Source organism: Chrysemys picta, chromosome 6, assembly GCF_011386835.1.
Source record: "Chrysemys picta bellii isolate R12L10 chromosome 6, ASM1138683v2, whole genome shotgun sequence".
Taxonomy (NCBI): Eukaryota; Metazoa; Chordata; order Testudines; family Emydidae; genus Chrysemys; species Chrysemys picta.
The window spans coordinates 49,653,119-49,671,190 of NC_088796.1; the positions used below are offsets into that span (position 1 = coordinate 49,653,119).

Below are 18,072 nucleotides of genomic sequence, written 5' to 3' on the forward strand. Positions count from 1 at the left end.
ATATCTGCAACAATTTCCATCAGCATTAAATGTTTATCGCTTTAAAACTGTTCCACTGTTAGATTCCCTCTCTTAAAGGCTGCATGTGATTTCATGTCATATTTGCTTTAAGTTCTTAGAAAAAACAATATTAATGAAGAAGCATCTGAAATCTCTAGGTTTAAAGAAAGCTGCACCAATTTTACTGAGCATAACTGTACAGAAATGTAATAGAAAAGGAAACAATTTGTTGTTTAACACTTTCTTACTCTCTCAAAATCTGCTGCAATGTGCATGTCCCTCTCGAAAAATCCCTATTTCTGTGTTCTGTATTAGCAGCATTCATATTCTGAGAAGGGGACCTGTAGCATGACAGTCCAGTGTCAAAATATAAAGCAGTCCCCCAACCTTCTCTACAGTTGCATCAACTAAAGCAACAACTTTATAGCTTCAATTGTTGTTCATGTGGCAAAGCAATTGTTCTGTTGATTAGCAGCATGTAAATTGGAAAAATAGTTTACAATGCAGGGCTCCCACACTGTCCATGACAACAGTGATATTACTTTTCAACATAAGGCCACCCACAAGAAGTTAACAAAAACAGAGACTGTTTATTTTAACACAACACTCATGCTGGATTTAAAACCAACTGTAGCTAAATACACTTTGGAAATTCTCAGTCTAATACACTTTTGGAAGAAAAAAATACTTGGTTTTCTTAACTGTACTTAAGCACCTGGTTGAAAATGAAATACTTGCTGTCATCATTCCTGAGGAAAATAGTAATCAACAGTCATGACTAGATAGATATACCTGTATTATCTTTGATGGCAGAAATGAAGCTCTCGGTGTGTTAGCATCAACATGGGAGTTTAGAACCAAGGAACTATGAATTTTGTTAACTATTTCTTTTCAGTTCCAGATAAACTAACTTGATTTCTGGGCTTATTGAGAGAACAAGAGACAGGTTCTCGGCTCAGAGCAGCTGAGGAAAGCTAGTAGTAGTGGAGTGGAAAAGGTGTTTCCTAAGATACATTTCAACCACCCAGTTCTGGGCTGTTCAAGGATGCTCTAAACTACACTAGCTGCAGTCATCCCACAGGGACCACTGCACCAGTCTAGATCAGTGGAGAATCATGTGATCTGCCTTTCCCCTCAGGACCTTAGCTGAGGCTGAGAATCACTAAGACTCTTAAAAATATTTAAGCTGATTTTTTAAAATTTTGTTATTGACTTAACTCTGAGCCATTCTGTCTTTGCAGCACCATACCTTCATGCTAGAAGAGCCTGTGAGTGGCTCTACCTAGAGTGAGTCCATGAATAACCTAGACAGACTGTGAAAGCAAAGCAGCAACAGTTAGTTATTCACTGATCAGCCAACTTATGTGACAACAGAGTAGGTGAAATCCAAAACGACCAGAAATCTCCCAGAGTGACCCAGGTACTTAAAACTAAAAAAAAACCTCTCCTCATTATTAGAAACAAACCCAAAGAACAGTTCCGCCTCCGTGGCATCCCCTTAAAGCCACAAGCCATTTGAACGTCCTTACTAAAAGAGATTTTATTTTGAAGAAAGGTAAATGGTTGTTCAGAATTTTTTTTTTTTAAAGAAAGAAATATGGGAGGAGCTTGACCATTAAGCCATACATTGTGGGTGGCACAAGAAGGCACTAGATAAAATCATTACCCTCCTGGGGTTCCTTCAGCTTCCTGGCTCATCGTCCCTAAAGTAATATCCCGTCACAATAGTTTCAACAAGTGCATCATTCTCCCTTAGAGAGACTTTCTTACTCCAAGACATCTTTCCACATATTTAAAATTGCCTTTCTACCTCACCTATGTCCTTGCACAATTAACCATTTATTTCTCATCAGAAAGATAACAATGCAGCCTCCAAATGAGTTAATAGGGATGTTGATACATGTTTTGTCTAAGGTCTGAGCTACGCTAGAAACTTAGATCAGTTTAATGACATCAATCAGGGGTGTGCAAAATCCACAGCCAACCTAAATCCACAACTCCCTTACCCCCATGTAGACGACACTAAGTTGACAGAAAAATTCTTCTGTCAACCTAGCTACTACCTCTCAGGGAGGTGGATTACCTACGCTGACAAGAGAACCTCTCCCATTGGCATAGACAGCACAGCTATGCCACTGCAGAATTCTAAGTGTAAACAAGCCCTAAGAATAAGAAGAAGAAGAACCCAGCTGAATCCTTTCCATGAAGTCAAAACTAAATAGGCAGAATAGCCATTTTAGTAATCTTCTGGGTCATAGGAGGCAAATACCAGAAAGCCTTCAACTTAATATTGGAAACAAAGTGCTAGATGGCTCCCAGCACTGGAACTAGGAACCACACAAAAACATCCTCTCGCTCACATAATAGACATAATACATCTCTACCTCGATATAACGCTGTCCTCGGGAGCCAAAAAATCTTACCGTGTTATAGGTGAAACCGCGTTATATCGAACTTGCTTTGATCCACTGGAGTGCTCAGCCCCGCCCCCCCGGAGCACTGCTTTACCGCGTTATATCCGAATTCATGTTATATCGGGTCGCGTTATATCATGGTAGAGGTGTATATAGATCACTGGCAATTTCTTACCCCGACACCCTTCCAATGCCTGTGATAATGCCTCCTGCCGGTACTTCTTCATTACCATACAACTGGTAACCTGCAAACTGGGAGAACTCCAAGAATGGAGACCTAAAAAAATGACAAACATTTTGATAGGGTTATTAACCGGAAGCAGCCTGACAAAACATTATTTTCTTTTATAAAGTTCATGGTTTTAAAATGTGTTCTTGCAATCCATCTTCCAAACAATAGATATGTCAAGATTTCAAACCAACACTACTTGCCAGCAGGGTGGATAAAAATCAATGATTTTTTTTTTTTAAATCGGATTTTTTTGAGGAAAAAAACCTATCTAAGGATAGTTTTAATTAAGATACATTATAGCTCAAAGATATCTCATCATGGAATAAGGATTATAAATTCTAATTCTATAGTATGAGACAATATATAAATCTAATATAAGTTTAAGAAAAGTTTTGTAAATAAATTCCAATAGTTTATGGATTAGGGACCCAATCTTATGGAGATCCAGGGACTTCTGTATAGATTATTTAGGTTAATCTTTCTATCTACCCAATGGGACTCAGTGCTTAGCCTAAAAGATAGCATCAGAGATGCTTAATTTGCAGTTCTCAAACTGTGGATTTGTATCTCCAGAGATAACCTGTTTGTTAACAGCAAAAATGTTTTTAAATAAATAAATTATATAGAGAGGTAAGAAACAACAGACTTCAACCCTATTGCTCCTCTGCAAATTTGTGTACACAGAGTCAATCCCTTACCTCTCTCTAAAAGTGCAAAGTTTCAAAAAGTTCAATGAATAGAAGATTGTTGGGGGCGGAATAAATCTGGACAAGGAGAAGAAGTCTGGAGATAAATGTGAGAAGGGAAGGACAGGCAGTAGAAACAAAAGTGAAACTGTTTGAGCAGCATATTCCAGAAGTCTTGAGGTCTTTCTGAGTGTAGCCTTCATTGATTTGAGATCTACCATACCATTCTCTCACTAGAAGGGAAAACCTATAATGGCAGCAGGCCATAAAAGAGACCCGGTTTGGGAATATTTTAATGAAGTTCCTCTACCTGTGGGTAAGAGAGGCATGCATGCAAAATGCAAACAGTGCAAAAAAGAAATGCAAGGCCTGGTTGCCCAAATGAAACATCATCACGAGAAGTGTTACTTCTCAGGAGGAAGCTGAGTTGAAGATGATGAAAGGAACATGTCTGAACACGCAGGATCTTCAGGATAGTAAACTTTTTTATTTCATACTTCTTTCCCAAGGACTTCCTTCTGGACTATTCTTGAATTATCATATTTGAGCAAAAAATATAGTTGTTACTCTATGGTACTATCATTTTAGATGCTGTTGTGATTTAAAAAAAAAAAAAAAAGCTGAAATAGGCAGATCTTCCTTTTACAGTTTTACAGTTTCACCTTTAAAGTAGTACTGAGTGTCAGTGAATGCAATGAGTAATACTAAATGAGCGACATGGTAATAATACTTAAATAACTGCATTGATTTATTTTGTTTAGGAGAATCCATCCCCTCAACATACAGGATTCTGAAGACTATCCACCTTCAAGATCACCATCATTTTCTATAGTTTCAGAGTTATCTGCCAATGATAGAGTTTCAGTCACATCATATATGTCACATAGCCACAGTATATCATCTGTAGCAAAAAGAAAAAAGAAAAAAAATCATCCAGAAACAACCATAGATAAATTTGTGATAAGAACCAGCAGATTACAAAATGAGGTAATTGATGAAAAAATTGCCCGGTTTGTTTATGCAACAAACTCTCCTTTCCGTATGATTGAGAACCCACACTTCATTGACATGGTTCAGTCATCTATAAGACCAGGATACAGTCCACCCAACAGAGCAGATGTCGCAGGCAAATTGCTGGATAAAGTGTATGAAAGAGAAACTGAGCAGTGTTCAAAAGTTCTAGAGGGTGAAATTGTTAACCTGAGTCTTGATGGGTGGAGAAATGTCCACAATGATCCTGTTGTATGTGCTTGTGTGACAACAGAAGAAGGGAATGTCTTCCTTACAGAAACAACTGATACATCAGGAAATGCACACTCAGCAGAATACTTACAAGAAGTAGCAGTAAAAGCTGTAACAAACTGTGAAAAAAAATTCAAATGTCTAGTATGCAGCTTGGTCACAGACAATGCTGCAAATGTATCCAAGATGAGAAGAAATTTAGAAGAGAGTGAAGAGAGTCCCAAGCTAATAACATACGGTTGCAGTGCTCATTTGATGCACCTCCTAGACAAAGACTTCAGTGTTCCAGAAATAAAGGTTAATGTTGTTGAAATTGCAAAATACTTCCATAACAACCACTTTGCAGCAGCTGCTCTGAAAAAAGTGGGAGGAACCAAGCTAACTCTCCCACAAGACGTGCGATGGAACTCAGTAGTGGACTGTTTTGAGCACTGTATCAAGAACTGGCCTAATCTGATGACAGATCATGAAGAAAATCGTGAACAAATAGATGGCACTGTCACAGCCAAAGTTCTCAGCATTGGGCTTAAGAGAAATGTTGAACACATGCTGAGTACCCTGAAGCCTATTTCTGTAGCCTTGAACAAAATGCAGGGAAATAGCTGTTTTATTGCTGAAGCTATTGAAATTTGGAAGGAACTGAGTGAGATCCTAGAAAGAGAAATATGCAATGACAGAGTTAAATTACAAGCATTAAAAAATGAATGGGAAAAGCACTATCTCCAGCTCATTTTCTTGCAAATATTCTCAATACTCAGTACCAGGGTCAAACCTTAACTGTTAGAAGTTGACAATGACATGGACATCCAGCAATCATTCCTTCATAATGCCAACTATAATAAACTTCAGAGTTAAGGGTGAACCATTCAAGAAAAAAGTTTGCTGATGATGTTTTAAAGAAAGTCACATCAGTCAACAGTTACAGCAGTAACTTCTTCTGCCAGTGTAGAAAGAATATTTTCTTCCTTTGGACTAATTCATTCCAAACTGAGAAATCGTTTGGGACCTGAAAAAGCAGGAAAGCTTGTTTTTCTTTTCCAGATTATGAACAAAATGGAAAATGAAGGTGAAGACGACTGAGTTAGCTGCAGAAGCCCATATTTTAAGTTTCTCATATTGACCTGGCTGACATAGTCAATTTAATTTTTGCTTTGTTTTTAAAAATACATTTAACTATTTTAGTTAAAAACAATTTTAACAAAAACAAACTTGATTTTAAAAAACTTGACTGTTTAACTAAATTCAAAAATTCATATGCTTGTTTTGTTAAAATATTATATGTTTGTTATTGAAGAAAAAAATCCAGAATACAGAACGTTGTTGTTTTAGTTAAATAAAACAATCTAAATGTCTGTCGGGTGATGTTCTCCTCCTAATACAGCCTGGCAAGAAAATCCTCCACATATTAATGATTAACCTGTTGAATTGGAGATAGTTCACCTCCCAGTGACTTCATAAATATCTGCTTCAATTACCTTTGGTAAATGAAATAACCAAACAATCATTCATTTTCTGATATAGCTGTAAAACTAATCTGAAAAGTTTTCAAAATAAATCACTTTAAAAATGTGTGTATAGTGTGTACTTTCTAAAAATGAAATCTACATCTATCTCTAAGTTGTGAAGAATATGTATTAAGGTTATAACAACCAACAAGAATGTACTTTTATGTAGAAATCCGTGATTAAATCGAGTCTTCCTGACTAGTGATTTAAATCAAATCTACCCTGCTTGCCAGTAGTTTAGGAAACTTCAAAAAAAGAGACAGTTCTGTTAGCTTACACAACACAAAAGAGTATTTGATGCTTTATAGCCAATAATAAATTACCCACCCTGGATCTATGAGTCTGTCAATTCTCTCTCTGGGTAACAGCTTTCCTCTTGATGTATGAAGCTTCCGTGCCTTTTCTCCACCCCCTGTGATACAAGATCATTAATTAGATCTACTGTACACACAAATGAATAAATCAATATTTAACGTTTAACTTAGAATGAAAACAGAGCTGAATGCTCAATTACAAAAATACAGACCTTAAAGAGACAATATATTTAATAGAGCTTATATTTTAGATGACAGATTATCTGCATCATCTTAAATCAGTTTGTCATATATTCTAAGTTACTTTTTCTACATTCTTTACTAACAAAGTTTGAAAGCAAATAAACTCTCAGCTAATAGAGCTTATCTACTGCTGCCTGGGGTTTCATTTTGACAATGAACTAACAGAGCACTCAAAAACTCACTTTTTAGGGATCATAGGAAGGAGAGATGGACAGGAACCTACTGGGCTGTGTTCATTTCCCTACAGCACATTCTAAATTGTTTTGCTGAGTTCAGTTTTAAATTGCTCAACCGATGGGAGATTTCTCGGGAGATTACTCTAGAGTGTAGAAGACCTCACAGTTGGGGTGTACAGCATTTAACATTCAGCCTACGTTTCCTTTTGCTCCTCTTCATCCATTACTTCGTTATCTCACTTTGCACTTAAATTATACCTCTCATTCCTTGGCGTTTAACACCATTCCAACACTTGTTGCCAGCTGACATCTCTCACCCTCTTAGTAGCAGTGGCATGTACCATTTTATATTTCCTCAGAAACTAATCCCACAGATGTCAGTGAAGGCTAATTCAGTGAGAGCCATTCCTACCGATAGGGTGAAAGAGGGACACTTACCCTTTAGAATTATGCCAGACAGCCACCTGATCATTTTTATATGCTTCTATGCCTTTTCATTACACTACAGACTTCACAACTTCAGTGAATTCCACAGACTGAAGGGTAAACTAATGCTCAGGAGGAATATAAGTGAGCAGGATGAAGGAGAGTGACTGTGCAATACTTTGCTTTTCTCCTATCCCCATCTGATGGAAAAACATAGGAAGATTCACAGAAACAAACAGCCCTATCCTATTAGCCATGAGCACCACTGGGAGGTGCTGAGCATCCTTCACATCCATTGAAATGAGTGGGAGACAAGGATATTCAGCATTTCCCAGGAGAAAATTTGCAATCCTGCAAGCAAGTAATAACGATAAAATTAAACATGCAACCTTAACTCTGTTCCCTTCCAAGGTTGTGAAAGAAATTGTATTGTAAGATTTGAGAAATAACAATTTAACAAATAAACTCTCATAATGCAGACAAACAAAGGGGCAGAGTTGAAGTTGGAGGTCCAGCCTGTCACAATTAGTTGTGCAGCCCTGATATAGTATTTTAAATTTTATATTCTTCACTTAGTTGGAATTAGTTAATTTGAATTTTACAATCATGAAGATGAATCCCTGTGTTTGTAGTTTTCCTATAGTACAAGGCATGGCTAAGTTCCTCAAAGATCATCTCTGCAAACTGAGGGTATATCTACACAACAGCAGCACCGTACTGTAGTTGCTTCTTACACTGACAGAAGGGTTTTTTCCATCCAAGTCTCCATGAGGCAGTAATTAAATCAACAGAAAAATTCTTCCACGGACCTAGCTACGTCTACACCGGGTTTTAGTTCGACATAATTGGTCTCACAGGGCACAACATTTTTCAAAGCCCTGAGCAATGTAGCGATGTCAATCTAGTTTTTAGGTGCAGACCAGGCCTGATACAGTAATTGACAACTTGAAAAGAAGTGTATTTGCCCAGCTGATTGGTTATAAAGGCAAAAAGCATAGCAACAGACTGGAATGAAGAAGGGAATACAGATGAAGTGAAAAACATATCAGTAAAAGTCTCTTATTAACAATCTTATCTGTTTAAAGGAATACTGTCATTAAATTAATTAAAACAACATACTTAGGAATTTAAAATTATTTTATTTTAATAATCAACTTTCTACTATTTATTCAGGTTGCTTACTTTTTGCCTCTCTCTCAGCTTGGAAAATGAAATTAAGATACAGTGTCATTAAGTCAGCTTCACTTTCATTTAGAGTCTGTTTCTAGTCACTTTCAGATCCTTATGCAATAGCACACTGCTGTGCTATTTGAATGGCAAACATAGGGTACATTAATTTAAAGACTATTGCGATTTTTTTAAATGTCATGGAAACATGTTATTGGTGGTAGATTTTTGTTAAGCTTTATTATTATTATGGCAAAACCTAGATTTTTGAACCAAATTAGACCTGACGTCATCCTTTCAAAGTTTTCAACTAATGGAAGGTAGCAGAACTAGACTCAAATAGGAATAGCCCTACATTTCAATACATCTACTAGAATACGTGTGAGAAAGAATCAGCCAGCTGAGAGAGAGAATGCCACCTCAGATCACTGGCACACCCTGTCCAGTATCCCATCTCCAACCATGGCCATCTCTGATGCTTCAGAAAAAAACAGACCAAAAACCCTTCCAGAATATTTTTTTATTCATTCTTTCCTGACCCCTACGGGTGGCTGGCGGAAGCCTGAAGCATGAGCTTTTAGGAACATAAATGAGCCCTGAGCCTATTAACACAAGAAACCCCATCACTCAACACACTCATAAATTTGTCCAGTTTTTAAAAATTAAGATCAGTAAAGAAAAACTGTACAAAAAATAAATCCAAGGCTACTTTAAATAATGTTCTAAAATCACACACACAGAACTTACCTAATCTGATTTTTTCTGCTAGCTCTTGGAGTTCAGTTACTAGTGCTTTCATTCGTTCATAGTTTTCCTAGATGAGGGGGAAAATGTGAGCATTTAAACTTTAATCAACACTAACAGTAATATTTTAATAGAGAATCATGTCACAGGAAAATTTGTTAGTTACTGGTGATATCACATTGTTTGATCCTCTTCAAAAAATTGATATTTTCTTACACTAATAACAATATTTCCACTTATCTTTTATCCAAGCATCTCAAAGTGCTTTCAAACAAGCCTCACAAGAGCGCTAGTGGAGTTAGATTCTCAGAAGACTTGTTTTATGTTTCAGTCAATCAGAAATCAGCTTATCTATAAAAGGAGGTTATGGGGGGGGAAGGGTGCTTGGGTTTTTTCCTCTAAGTTTTAAGTTTTGTTTTTAACTAATCATTATAACACACATCAGAAGGATTCAGTTCAAATGCTAGTACTCCTATTTTGTGCCAAAAGATCATTGGTTCAAGTCCCAGCCTAAGGAGAAGTTAAAACTCAGATTCTCTATACTTATTCCAGCAGACTATTTAGGTATAAACTAGGGCTGCCAATTGCACTGTTAAACAATAATAGAATATCATTTATTTAAATATTTTTGGATGTTTTCTACATTTTCAAATATATTGATTCCAATTGCAACACAGAATACAAAGTGTACAGTGGTCACTTTATACTTATTTTTGATTACAAGTATTTGTACTGTAAAAAAACAAAATAAATGGTATTTTTCCAATTCACGTAATACAAGTGCTGTAGTGCAATCTCTGTCATGAAAGTTGAACTTACAAATATAGAATTATGTACAAAAAAACTGCATTCAAAAACAAAACAATGTAAAATTTTAGAGCCTGCAAGTCCACTCAGTCCTACTGCTTGTTCAGCCATTCACTCAGACAAACAAGTTTGTTTACATTTGCAGGAGATAATGCTGCCTGCTTCATGTTTACAATGTCACCTGAAAGTGAGAACAGGCGTTCTCACGGCACTGTTGTAGCCGGCATCACAAGATATTTATATGCCAGATGCGCTAAAGATTCATATGTCCCTTCAGGCTTCAACCACCATTCCAGGCAACATGCGTCCATGCTGATGACGGATTCTGCTCGATAACAATCCAAAGCAGTGGACTTACGCATGTTCATTTTCATTATCTGAGTCAGATGCCACCAGCAGAAGGTTGATTTTCTTTTTTGGTGGTTCAGGTTCTGTAGTTTCGGCATCGGAGTGTTGCTCTTTTAAGACTTCTGAAAGCACTGTCCACATCTCGTCCCGCTCAGATTTTGGACGGCACTTCAGATTCTTAAGCCTTGGGTCAAGTGTTATAGCTATCTTTAGAAATCTCACATTGGTACCTTCTTTGCATTTTGTCAAATCTGCAGTGAAAGTGTTCTTAAAATGAACAGCATGTGCTGGGTCATCATCCGAGACTGCTATAACATGAAATATATGGCAGAATGCCGGTAAAACAGAGCCAGAGACATACAATTCTCCCCCAAGGAGTTCAGTCACAAATTTAATTAACACATTTTTTTAATAAGCGCCATCAGCATAGAAACATGTCCTCTGGAATAGTGGCCAAAGCATAAAGGGGCATATGAATGTTTAGCATATCTGGCATGTAAGTACCTTGCAATGCCGGCTACACAAGTGCCATGCAAATGCCTGTTCTCACTTTCTGGTGACATTGTAAATAAGAAGAGGGCAGCATTATCTCCTATAAATGTAAGCAAACTTGTTTGTCTTACTGATTGGCTGAACAAGAAGTAGGACTCAGTGGACTTGTAGGCTCTGAAGTTTTACATTGTTTTGTTTTTGAGTGCAGTTATGTAACAAAACAAAATCTACATTTGTAAATTGCACTTTCATGACAAAGAAATTGCATTACAGTACTTGTATGAGGTGAATTGAAAAATACTATTTTATCATTACAGTGCAAATATTTTAATAAAAAATATACACTTTGATTTCACTTATGACAGAATACAATATAGATATGAAAATGTAGAAAAACATCCACAATATTTAATAAATATCAATTGGTATACTATTAACAGTGCGTTTAAAACTGCAATTAATCATGATTAATTTTTTTTTAAAGTTAACTGCGATTAATCAACAGCCCTAGTATAAGCTAAAGACACCAAGATGCTCATCAAAGAAAGAATAAAAATATCCTGGTGGCCTAGCCAACATCCCTTCTTTTAATAAAACGGGCTCTGATGTTTTTGAATGTGAGTAATCCATTAATGAGCTCATAATTACTTCCCTGTTTGCCAAAGAATCACTGCACAAAATTATTAGTGCAGCAAACCTCAGTAATTAAAGATACTATCCAACCATGTTCCAATCTGGCTTTTTAAAGACTCTAATAAGAGTCGCTCTAGATAGATAGATAGATAGATAGATAGATAGATAGATAGATAGATAGATAGATAGATAGATAGATAGATAGATAGAGAAGACAATAGCTATTGTGCACTCATTCATATTGAGTTATCTTATTGTTACCCAGTTAGAAAATATAGAACTCTGCTTTAATATCAACAGAACCACTCTGTTTAATTCTGAAAACGTAGAATTGCCAGTCAAGGTTAAGATTGTCCCAGATATCTAATGAGTCTCACAACAATAAGGCTCTCTCAGGTCAACACAAATAACCTGACTCACTCCTTTAGTCACAGAAAGGGCACAAGAGTGGTGGAGGGGAAAAGGAAAAGAAAGAGATGAGGTGCGCACATGCAGGAAAAAAGAAAACACAAAGACAATTTTAATTTTAGTTAATTTAATTTCATACTACATCATACTCTGTCGCAAAAGATCATCACATGCATTCTGAAGTTATTACTGGAAGGTGAAAAATCCATTTTAAAATATCTTTGCTGAAAAGTGAAAACATATAGTCTTAATACAGGGCTTTAAAATTTTGCCAGTCACCTACTAGTCAGAGCTGATATAAAAGATGTGTGGGGACCCATCAGCAAAGACACTTAGATTAAAAAATCCAGCTCTCAACCCCCCATACCAGCTCCTGGAAAAGGGTTCATGTTCTTAGCAGGATGCTCTCCTGGGACACTGCTTACATGTGCCATCTTTATTTATCACCCTTTGGCTAATGAGCATCTGATAAGATTGAAGCCTCTACCCTCAGCTGCTGGAAGAGAGATTCTCTCTTTCACATACTACCACTCTATAGCCTACTGGCTGCTGTGAGTATGGGGCATCTCCACAACCCTACACTTCTCCCCACACTTTCCAGGCTCCTGAAGGGAAGTGGTCTATTATGCTTCATTCCTCTTTCAGCCTTTTTTTTTTTAGTTTTATTTTAATCCCCTCACCTTGCAAATAGCTCCAGTACCTACTTCTACTGTTCACCACTTTCCTAAATAGTAAGTATACATTGCAATTGATTATTGCTAGTTTTACTGGTGTCACAGGATTCCCAATAGCAAGCAAAAAACTGACCAGTCTTGTTAATTTCATTGCTCTGCTGCAGCAGCTGCGCAAGAGCTGTCAGCAGACTAAGGGAGACAAAACTGCATTCAGTTCACATCCAAAAGATGCTCTTTGTAGCCTTATTGATTAGCTTTTTCTTTTATCATAGATTCTAAGGCCCGAAAGGACCATTGTGATTACCTAGTCTGACCTCCTATATAACACAAGACATAGAACTTCACCAAAATAATTCCTAGAGCATATCTTTTAGAACAGGTGTTCTCAAAATCGATTGCATTGCAACCCCCTTCTGACAACAAAAATTATTTCACCACCCCAGGAAGGGGAACCGAAGCCTGAGCCCACCCAAGCCCCGCTGCCCCGGGCTGGGAGCCAAAGCCTGAGTCCCACTGCCCCAGGTGCGGGGAGCCTGTAACCTGAGCCCTTCCGCCCAGGGCTGAAGTCCTCAGACTTTGGCCCCCAGCAGTGGGCTTGGGGTTTGACCACGGGTGGTGGGGCTGGAGCTTTGGTTTCAGCCCTGGGCCCCTGCAAGTCTAACGACAGCCTGGCGACCCCATTAGAACAGAGTCGTGATCCACTTGGGGTCCCAACCCACAGTTTGAGAACTGCTGTTTTAGAAAAATACCTAATCTCGATGTAAAAGTGGTCAGTGACAGAGAATCCACCACGATTCTTGGTAAATTGCTCCAAGGGTTATTTACGCTGACTGTTAAAAATTTACGCTTTATTTCCAGTCTGCATTTGTCTAGCTTCAACTTCCAGCCATTGGATCGTGTTATAACTTTCTCTACTAGACTGAAGCACACTTATTAAATATTTGTTCCCCATGTAGGTACATACAGACAATAATCAAGACACCCTTTTTTTTCTGTTAAGCTATATACATTTATCTCCTTGAGTTTTCTAATCCCTTAATTGTCTCTTGTGGATCTTCTCTGAACCCTCTCCAATTTATCAACATCCTTCTTGAATTGTGGACACCAGGACTCGACACCATATTTCAGTGGCAGTCGCACCAAGTCCAAATACAGAGGAAAAATAACCTCTCTACTCCTACTTGGGATTCCTATTTATGCATCCAAGAATTGCATTATCCCTTTTGGCTACAGCGCACTGGGAGCTCATGTTCAACTGATTGTCCACTATGACCCTCAAATATTTTTCAAAGCCATTGCTTCTCAGATTAGAGTCATCCAGCCTGTAAGCATAGCCTACCTTTTTTGTTCCTAGATGTATAAATTTAGTCATATTAAAACACATATTGTTTTCTTGAGCCCAGTTTACCAAGCAACGTGGATCACTCTCAATCAGTGACGTGTCCTCTTTATTATTTATCACTCCCCCAATTTGTGTGTCATCTGCAAACTTTACTAATGATGACTTTATGTTTTCTTCCAGGTCATCAATAAAAATGTTAAATAGCAAAAGGCCAAGAACAATCCCTGCAGGGTCCTACTAGAAATACATCCATTCAAGGAAAAGGATGATTCCCCATTTACAATTACATTTTGATACCTATCAGTTAGCCAGCTTTTAATCCATGATACAGGTGCCATATGAATTTTATATCGTTCTAGATTTTTAATCAAAATATCACGAAGTAACAAGTCAAATGCCCAAACTTGTAATCTCATTTAAAAAAAAAATCCAGTTAGTTTGACCGGATCTCTTTTTCATAAACCTGTGTTGGCTGGCATTAATTATATTACCCTCCCTTAATTCTTTATTAACGAAGTCCCACATCAGCCACCGTTATCTTGTCCGGAATCAAAGTCAGATAGACAGCCCTATAATTACCCAGATCATCCCATTTACCTTTTTTTTTTTAGATATTGGCACAACATTAGCTTTCTTCCAGTATTCTGGAGCTTCCCCAAATTTTTAAAATGTTATAAAATAACCATCACACATCTGTTTCATTTTTAAGCCTACAATAGTTACAACACCCCAAATCAGTGTAACTGTGATTAAGAAAAAATATTTTCTTTATTCTTTGTTTTCTTATGTGGTTCATTTGCCAGGATGCTTTCTCCTTTATTCAGTCAGTTGCCCCACAAGTGTCTCTTTCACACAGTATCAGGGAGATAAAACCCCCTTTTAAAAAAAGTGTTTGAAAAACCACAAATATTGGCAGACAGACTTGGAAACAGATACACCAGCTGAAATGAAACTCATTTTTTAAATTGACTAGATTTTGAGTTGACCACATCCCTTTAAATGCTGCATAAACTGATAATTTAGGCCACGAACTTGCAAAGGTTTAAGCATGTAAATAATTTTATGCATATGAATTATTGAATTCAGTGGGACTACTCTCATACATAAAGACACAGGCATGCTTAAGTCTTTGCGGGATCAAATCATTTAGCGACCCATCCCATCCTTTCCATTTGCCAATGGTAGAAGGGTTTTTCAGGCCATGGATGAATATATCATACCAAATGGAACTATTTAGTGAATTTGAGACTTGACTATCTCCATTTTAATCCTAGTTCTCTAACTAGAACAGTGAATCATTCTACCCTAAGAAGCAGCAACAATACTTTTAAATCTTATCTTACGCTTTGAGCAAAATAATAATAAAAATTTAAAAAATAAAAGATTGCTCTTAGCAGTATGCATTATTACTTCTACCATATATTTCTGAACTTTTGTTATATAATGCTAAAAGGACAAGCAAGATGCCATGCATTCTTCTCTAGAAGAAAACTGTCTTTACTTTATATGAATACTATACACATCTGTTGTTAATATGATAACTTCTAGATACAGCAATGCAAATCTGAGGTGGCAGAAATTACAAACGAATCCTGCAATTACTGAATGGTTAAGATCTCCTGTTGACCTCTGTTTGAAGCCACACTTGCAAAATGGCTACAGAATCTGGTCCTTTGGGTCTTTTTCCAGAATTTAAATTTTCCTTTTCTCTTTTTAAAATTACCCTTCTGGTTTGTAAGATAGTTTACATTTAGAAAGCCAACCTGTCTTGCTGAATTTACAGCCATAAAGACAAATATTAGCTAAGGGAAGTGTAACCTTCATCATTCACCTTATGCCTTCTTGTGTTTGCAATGTTATCCCATGTAATACATTTGTTTCAGACTGTAAGTGCCTCATGGCAGGGACCTTGGCTTTTCTGTGTTTGTAAAACATCACAGACACATATAGTGCTCTATAAGTAATTACTTCTACAAAAATGTTAACACTGTTTGCCACCTTACTGCCTGAATGACGTACCAGATGTATCCGAGTAAATGTGCTTGTCCAGTATAGCTGGACGTACCTGGCCTGTGTTGACGTCCCATAGGAAACTGCTGCCAAAATACATGAACATTTGAAAAAACGGTGAAAAGTTTGTTTAAAAAAAATATATATACTGAGTCAGGTCTCATTTTTAGTTTGAATTTTGAGGGCACACACAGATGCCTAATACCAATTTAGTTAACTAAAGTAAAAATTAACTTTTGAACTCTTACAATATTTCTGACTCCTTTGGTTTATCATATATACTTACTAAAGTGTCACAGTCAGCTGTTTCATCCTCAAATTTACATTTTGCAAAACAAAACCTAAGATTAATGGAAATCTTTCTATAACGTGTTTTTGTTTGGTTGGCTGGTTCCGTTTTTTGTTTTGTTGTTTGGGTTGTTGTTGTTTTTTTAACTCCAATGGAAACATTTTAAAATAAATGCATATTCCTCTGCAGGGTTTGCAACCCACATACTACAGCACTATGAATCAAAAAGTGAAAGTGATTAATTTTCAGTGTTCAAGCCAGGGGAAAATGCATGTACACAAATAGATTAATTAGTGAAAAGTAAATTGAATCCTAACATGTACAGTTTTAAGTAAACCAAGTTTACTAGTACACAGCTTTGTTTCCAGTGTGATGAAGTTAACAATGCCCTTTTAAAATGATGCACAGATTAGCCAATTTACATCAACCAAAACTTCCCATTTTTCCAAAATAAAGATATTTTTCCTCCTTGTTTTCGGCAGATACTGACTAACTTGTAAAAACATTGCTCACACCCTCGATTCACATTTAATTTCCAAGCAAATCATTGCTTCCAGCTTTCAATACATCAGTCAATGCCTTCTAAGGCACACTAACTCTCCACCTCTGTTTCACTAGTGAAGCTATCCTACTGCACAAAGCCCATTTACTCAGGCTATACCAAGGGTCAGAATCTGGCCATTTGTCCGAAGAGATCCCTTTGCAGAAGAGTGGGAAGAAAGGACGTTTAATGTGCGCTCTTAGATTGCAAGCTGCTTGGAGCAGTGGCCACCTGCTCCTGAAAGCCCGAGGCGCTCCTGGCAGCTAGCGGGCGCTACCGCCACCCCCATTATATAAATAACCTGAGGTGTGTGTTTGTGGGGAGAGGACAGGGAGACGTTCCTCCTTTCTCTGGGTCTCTCTCAGGCTGCATGGGGCGAAGGCTGACACCACGTGTGTGGCCCTGCAAGGGGAGCACTACGCTGCAGGGCCCGGGCCACAGGCACCAGGGCCGAGCTAGCCCGAGTAGCAGGGGCCAGACTGTCCTCGCAGTTTTCAATGGGAGCAGGAGCGGGGCCCAGATAAGCCCCCGAGCCCGGCCTGGTGGCGAGGCTGCCCCGGCCCGGCCTACCTGGTAGAGCGGGGAGCCGGCGTCAGGCTGCGAGCCCACCGCGGCCACCCTGTCCCCGTGGTACGCGCGGGCCAGAGTCGCGGCCGGGCGACAGAGCCGCAGCCCCAGCCGCCACTTCAGACCCGCCAGCATCGCGGCGCGGAAGCTCCAGGCTAGGGGGCGGAAGCGGCAGCTTCCCAGGCCTGGAGCCGGCCGCCCCGCCACTCCCCCCGCTGCAGCCAATGGAAAGCGCGGGGCCGCGCCGCGGCTCCCCTTTGCTGCTGGGGACGGAGCCATCCCGCCGGGCTGCGGCATCGACCGGGGTAGGCCGGTCACCAAGGGACCAGCCGCCCCCTGCCCCGCAGGAGGGAGGCAGTAGCCTGGATGCACCCGGCCCCTCACACCGCTGTCGGTGCATAAGTATCTCTGGGAACAGAGCCTTTAAATAATAATGTAAAGGCGGGTATCTCAGAAAAAGGGAAAACCTTTAAAACTGAGCAGCAGCGACAAAACATTATCCCACAGACAAGGGAAAAAACATTGATTTGAGATGTGAAAGCTTTAAATTGGGTGGGGAACCTTTTTTCTATTAGGAGCTATTGACCCACAGAAAAAAATCAGTCAGAGGCCACACAGAGCCCCACGGGAGGGCACAGAGGCTTAAGGCTTCCCCTAGGCTCTGGGGTGGGGCCATAAATGGGGGTTCAGGAGGGGGTTCTGGGCTGGAACATAGGGTTGGGGTGCAGGAGGAGGTAAGGGCTCTGGCTGGGGATGTGGGTGCTGGTGTGGGGCAGAGAGATTTGGGGCTCTGGGCTGGGGCCAAGGGTTGG

General features: G+C 38.8%; 1 protein-coding gene across 2 annotated transcripts in view; it reads right to left on the bottom strand.

Annotated features, from left to right (window-relative positions):
• Window positions 1-17,472, bottom strand: part of MCCC2 (methylcrotonyl-CoA carboxylase subunit 2) — a 78,070-nt gene extending 60,598 nt beyond the window's left edge. The window contains exons 1-4 of one of the 2 annotated variants that reach the window (XM_024104536.3): window positions 17,264-17,472; window positions 9,153-9,219; window positions 6,407-6,491; window positions 2,590-2,691 (exon numbers count right to left, since the gene is read on the bottom strand). In XM_024104536.3, the coding sequence (XP_023960304.1) occupies window positions 2,590-2,691; window positions 6,407-6,491; window positions 9,153-9,219; window positions 17,264-17,395 (386 nt within the window). In that variant the 5' untranslated portion in view covers window positions 17,396-17,472. The remainder of the gene's footprint in view (window positions 1-2,589; window positions 2,692-6,406; window positions 6,492-9,152; window positions 9,220-17,263) is intronic. The other variant, XM_042855906.2, reaches the window with a different exon arrangement.
• Between the last annotated feature and the right edge of the window lie 600 nt (window positions 17,473-18,072).